Source organism: Salvelinus namaycush, chromosome 10 (assembly GCF_016432855.1).
Source record: "Salvelinus namaycush isolate Seneca chromosome 10, SaNama_1.0, whole genome shotgun sequence".
Lineage (NCBI taxonomy): Eukaryota > Metazoa > Chordata > Actinopteri > Salmoniformes > Salmonidae > Salvelinus > Salvelinus namaycush.
In genome coordinates, this window is record NC_052316.1 from 18,759,299 (window position 1) to 18,765,606 (window position 6,308).

Below are 6,308 nucleotides of genomic sequence, written 5' to 3' on the forward strand. Positions count from 1 at the left end.
TTGATCAAGAAAATACATCATTGCCAATTTTCCATAATGTAGCTGTTATCATATCAAGGGACAAGAATCATCCATCTCTCTCTGAAGTCACACGTCTTCCCTCCACGCACTATATAGGTCACGTGATCTGTAGTTTCACAATCGAAACAATCGTATTCAAATTTGCCTTGGTGGGACCTGTATTGAACTACCACTCCCTCAATGCAGTGCGGGAGATTTGGTTGGACGCGACCCCAACGGTTTCCTCTACTAGCTAGATAGCACAGACACAAAGTCAACATAGGCTATATCGTAAAAATGTATGAAAACAAAATGTCGCGTTTTGGTCTTAATTTAAGGTTAGGGTTAGGCATAAGGTTAGCAATGTGGTAAATGTTAGGATTGAGGTTAGGTTTAGCTGTAAAATATGTTTTTAAGAAGATAGATTGTAGAAATGGGCGGGGTTTATGACTTTGTGGCTGTGGTAGCTAGTGACGACCATCCCGAACCGAACTGGAGTTAGAGGTTTTCAGGTAGGTGCTAGCAAAACATTGAATTACAAGAAAATAAGTTACAGTCACTAGATTTATTTCTTTAACATTGAATCTATTATCAACCAATTCATTGTATCCACTCGGCAGCTTACCTTTTCATTACATTTCGCCTGAAGACCGCTAACAAATCATCATCTACATACTACTGTAGCTAATTAACGTTAGCTTGCTAATTTATTTTACGCGTGGTCTTATATTTTCTTGCCAAATTATAGCTAGCTACTTAACTTAATATAAGAAATGTATCAAAGTAGCGTACCCGTATCTAGTAGGGGCACGTGACCTGGCTATTTTATGCATATAATTTCACCTTTGTCATCATCTTGATATGACTGAATGTTTTGTTGTTGTAAATTAGACACTGCACGTTCCCAGATAATTATTTATACTTTTTTTTAATTTAATTTTATGAGATGTAAAATATGCCAATTATTTGTATTATGTTGCAGGAAAGGACACGCATAGGATTTCATAATGACAGGTTTGTATCTAAATGTTTTGCAATTCGATCATGTTCTTCATGAAACATGACATGTACCTGCTACAAGTAATGCATATGCATGACACAGATTATAAGTGACACACTCAAACCTTTTATTCAAATAGCCATACCATACTCAGTAGGGGTGGGAATTGCTAGGGATCTCACGATATGATATTATCGCGATACATTGGTGCCGATACGATGTGTTGCAATTCTCAAGATTCTATATGTATTGCTCACCATATGTCTGCTGCAGCTGGACAAGAGGGAGCCATGAGAAAACAGGTTTTGATCACTCATGGAAATAAGTTCTGAAATCTAATTGTCTCCCTATTTAAAAAGATGGAGAAATACTATTTATTGTCAAATAATATCCTGACATGTAACTGTATTTATTATTTTGTTGTATATTATGATAATTTAATCATGAATTCTCATAGTTAAATTGTGGACATAAAGATCAACTGATAACACTGACCACTTTCACTATTGTGCCTCACCATTTGTTATAATATAATCAAAAAAATCTCAAATTTCACTGTATTCTTGTTTTCCTGTGCCATCTGCACTGACATCCTGTTTTCCCACATGTAATCATCCGTTTTCAGAGCGGGTCAACAACTTCCCACTGCTGCCTAAGTTCCTGCGAATCAAGCCCTGCTTTTACCAGAATGTGGAGGAGGAGATCCCAGCCCCGCACCGACAGCTGGTGCGCAGGGTCTACAACCTCTGGATGTGTGAGTTACACCAACAAACTTTCTTGAGTCACACATAGGCCTACTCTGGGAACTGGACTGTGTTTCATTCAATGCTGAGTGAATATGTTAATTTTTTCTGCTGTCTCTGCTCCTCTCTGCAGTGTATTCAGTCACACTGTGTGTGAATGTGGTGTCATGCATAGCTTGGTGGGCAGGAGGGGGAAGTGCAGCCAATTTTGGCCTTTCCCTGCTCTGGCTTCTTCTCTTCAGTCCGTGCAGCTACACATGCTGGTTTAGACCTCTCTACAAGGCCTTTCGGTAAAGTCCACTCAACAAACGTCAAGCCGAACATCTATCATTTTGCACTCCAAATACAATTTTCTTGACTGACTTCATAACTCCCTTTGTCTTTCTTAGGGCTGACAGTTCCTTCAACTTCATGGCCTTTTTCTTCATCTTCTTCCTCCAGTGTGTTCTCGCTCTCATTCAGACTGTGGGCATCTCTGGTTGGGGTGCTTGGTGAGTATGAATATTTTATTTCCTCAATCCTGGAAGGGACTGTCTAGGACGTTGGCTGCTATATCTGAATGTCTTGTGTTTCACTTACCTCAGGAATATAGAAAAATCTTCAGTTTAAAATCTTCAGTTTGGCAATAAAGATCACCTGTAGATTATGTATCAATGCCACCTTAATTTTACTCACTGCAGTGTCATGCTGTGATAGGTGAATAACTAGAGTTGATGTAATCCAGTATTCATGCCATTGACAAATACTAACCCCACTGCTCCACCACTCTGATGAACCCCCAAAGTGGTTGGATCGCGACAGTGCTGTTCTTCAGCCACAACGTGGGTTCTGCTGTAGTCATGCTATTCTCAGCTCTGCTCTTTACTCTGGTGACTGTGTTGATGGGACTGGTTCTCATCAGGGTGAGTCCAATGCGCGCACACACACACACCTGAAAAATGCACGAGCACCTGGAAACACACACACAAACCAGAAAAAATACACAGCCGTTTTGACAATTCTCATTGTAGGCAAGGAAAGAGAATGAACTTTCATGACTGTATGACTGGTTGGTTTGTCTGCTCTGCTTCTATCAGGTTCATAGGATGTACCGTGGCGGAGGGGGCAGCTTTGAGCGTGCACAGGAAGAGTGGACCACTGGACTCTGGAAGAGCGCCCCTGTGAGAGAGGCCGGCTTCAATGCTATCAATGAAACTGGCCCAAGCCTACCCCAATACCCTGCTGCTGTGCCAAGCTACCCAGACAATGGCCCCTGGTAAATAAAACCCTAAGTGGACTCTAGATGGAGACAGAGCACTTTTTTCCATGGCACGCGAGATAGTCCACCACACCACACCACACTAGTACAATCTCACCATGACACTATAGGAAATGCATAGCTGGAATTTAAGTAAGAATGTTAAGGGAAAAAGGCATAATCAGCTGATTTTATTCAGCAGTACTTTGTTTTAGATTTAAGAGGCCACTGTTATAGACATCGTTTACTGGAGTAGGAAGCTTTTCCAGGGAAACACATCTAAGCCTTATATTGTTGGAAAAATATGTGATGGAGATCCAAAATATGATCCATTACATGTTTACATTTATTATTTTCTACTCTCAAAATGAATCTGTTCCCTCATATTTGAAAGAGCGACTGAAATTTAAAAAAATATGATTTTCATTTGTACTTGGAGAGCTAGGGGTCTTTATATTACAGTAGCAGAATTAATACTGTTCAACAAAATTGATATGTCTGAAACAGAAAAGAAGCAAGGTGATTCCAAAGTTGTTTTTGGATCAATTTTGGCAGCCATATTCAGTGATCAATTCTTGCCAATACAATACTGTACTTCATGAAATCAACAAAAGCCTTAACACTACTTGACATGACTGAAGAATCAGGGTCTTCTCCTTGAAGTTGGAAATATGGATGTTTATATAGTGCACTTTTTATTTAGTGATGAGATGTATTTAGTTTTTTATTGATATCACAAGTGTTTGTTTTTGATACCTTTTCTTCTTGCTTGATCTGCTTTTGCCTTGTTTCTGAAAACTAAATGCGCCTTGATCGTACATGAGGTATTTGCATGTTAATTTCCCCCCCCCTTGACTGTCGCCTTAAGTACTGCTACTAGACGAAGCCAATGAGAAATGTGCTTATACACATCACTAATGCTAGATACTGTAGCCTTCTTATTCAACTTGAGCCTTTTGTCTTTCACTCATCCTGTGCAGTGCACTGATCTTTCTTTGCTTTTGATGGTCAGTGTCCTGTTGTGGAATACCCCTTCTCTCTAGCCAGTGCTCCAAAACAGCTCATCTCAGTCAGTGTGTTCCAGGCTGGAGCCTTGTGTTTACAATGTGGCTGGGAGAGCGGCAGCAACTCATCTTGAATAGAAAAATTAAAGTTAAGTCACATATTTAAGTGTTCCTCTCCAGGGTTAACTACCATAATGAGGTTTATTTTGAGTTTTTTGTATGGCTTGTCTGTAATGAATATTTAGAAGACATTCTTGAAAATGCTTCAAATGTGTTGCTGCAATGACTAAGCCAAGCACGAACCACCCTGATCTTGCAAGCTTTCATTCTGTTTCGCTACACAGATACTGTGTCCGTGTAGTGAAACAATGTAAGCTTGCGAGATCAGGGTGGGTCGTACGAGACTACCAATGACTCACTACCTTAAACATTTCAGTAAATATTCTTATTCAGACCTTCTGACTGTTGTTATTCAGCTTCTCTTCCTCATTGACAATTATCACATGATTGTGTTTACTTCATACTTTAAAGTATGCATTTATTTTCAATAGAATCAAATACAGTACAAAATGCCATACCAATACTGTATTCACAGCTTTCAGTAGATCATAATGGCAGGGACATTATGACAGGCAGACCTCATCTGTCCGTCATTGTGTAAAACAAAAACAAACTCCCAGAAGGAAAACAAATTCCAGTGAAGTGACTGACATTACGTCAGTTGCTATACATTTTAATTTTTGTACATTTTTACCCATACCACTCTGAGGACCCTTTTTCTATTTATAGCTTTTCTGCTACATATACATACAGTACCAGTCAAAAGGACACAACTCATTCAAGAGTTCCTTTATTTTGACTATTTTCTACATTGTAGAATAGACATCAAAACTATGAAATAACACACATGGAATCATGCAGTAACCAAGTGTTAAATCAAAATATATTTTAGATTCTTCAAAGTAGCCACCCTTTGCCTTTGACAGCTTTGCACACTCTGGCATTCTCTCAACCAGCTTCACCTGGAATGCTTTTACAACAGTCTTGAAGGAGTTCCCACATATGCTGAGCACTTGTTGGCTGCTTTTCCTTCACTCTGCGGTCCAACTCATCTCAATTGGGTTGAGGCTGGTGATGTGGAGGCCAGATCATCTGATGCAGCACTCCATCACTCTCCTTCTTGGTCAAATAGCCCTTACACAGCCTGGAGTTGTTGGGTCATTGTCCTGTCGAAAAATTAATGGTAGTCCCACAGCACAAACCAGATGGGATGGTGTATCGCTGCAGAAGGCTGTGGTAGCCATGCTGGTTAAGTGTGCCTTGAATTCTAAATAAATGAGACTGTCACCAGCAAAGCACCCCCACACCATCACACCTCCATTCTTCACGGTGGGAACCACCCATGCAGAGATCATCTGTTCACCTACTCTACGTCTTACAAAGACACGGCGGTTGTAACCAAAAATCTCAAATTTGGACTCATCAGCCAGATTTCCACAGGTCTAATGTCCATTGCTCATGTTTCTTGGACCAAGCAAGCCTTCTTATTATTGGTGTCCTTTAGTAGTGGTTTCTTTGCAGCAATTTGACCATGAAGGCCTGATTCACAGTCTCCTCTGAACAGTTGATGTTGAGATGTGTCTGTTTCTGAAGCATTTATTTGGCCTGCAATTTCTGAGGCTGGTAACTGTGCCGGTCCTCATGAGAGCCAGTTTCATCATAGCGCTTGATGGTTGTGGTGACTGCACTTGAAAGTTACAAAGTTCTTGAAATGTTCCCGGATTGACTGACCTTCATGTCTTAAAGTAATGATGGACTTTTGTTTCTCTTTGCTTATTTGAGCTGTTCTTGCCATAATATGGACTTGGTCTTTTACCAAATAGGGCAATCTTCTGTATACCTCCCCTACCTTGTCACAACAACTGATTGGCTCAAATGCATTAAAAGGAAAGAAATTCCACAAGTTAACTTAACAAAGCACACCTGTTAATTGAAATGCATTCCAGGTGACTACTTCATGAAGCTGGTTGAGAGAATGCCAATAGTGGGCAAAGCTGTCAAGGCAAAGGGTGGCTACTTTGGAGAACTCAAATAAAATATACTTTGATTTGTTTAACACTTTTTGGTTACTACATGATTGCATGTGTTATTTCATAGTTTTGAGTTCTTCACTTATGCTACAATGTAGAAAATATTAAAAATAAAGGAAAACCCTGGAATGAGTGTGTCAACTTTTGACTAGTACTGTATATACAAAATATAGGAAAATCACATTGACTGCACTGGGCCTTTAATAGAAATACATAATATTTGAAATACCATAA

General features: G+C 39.7%; 1 protein-coding gene across 1 annotated transcript; it reads left to right on the forward strand.

Moving 5' to 3' along the window:
* The first annotated feature begins 343 nt into the window (after positions 1–343).
* On the forward strand, positions 344–4,438 carry LOC120054799 (secretory carrier-associated membrane protein 4-like). The gene is made up of 7 exons (XM_039002431.1): positions 344–512; positions 983–1,014; positions 1,626–1,754; positions 1,877–2,033; positions 2,133–2,234; positions 2,528–2,645; positions 2,820–4,438. Exons 2-7 carry the CDS (start codon positions 1,008–1,010, stop codon positions 3,000–3,002), a joined length of 696 nt encoding a protein of 231 aa, XP_038858359.1. The 5' UTR covers positions 344–512; positions 983–1,007; the 3' UTR covers positions 3,003–4,438.
* Positions 4,439–6,308: the final 1,870 nt, after the last annotated feature.

What these genes read in the sequence shown, in the direction of transcription:
- LOC120054799 (XM_039002431.1), top strand. An exon ending in CCTCTCTACAAGGCCTTTCG is followed by an intron (nt 2,034 to 2,132) that starts GTAAAGTCCACT and finishes TGTCTTTCTTAG; the next exon opens with GGCTGACAGTTCCTTCAACT. An exon ending in TGGGACTGGTTCTCATCAGG is followed by an intron (nt 2,646 to 2,819) that starts GTGAGTCCAATG and finishes TGCTTCTATCAG; the next exon opens with GTTCATAGGATGTACCGTGG.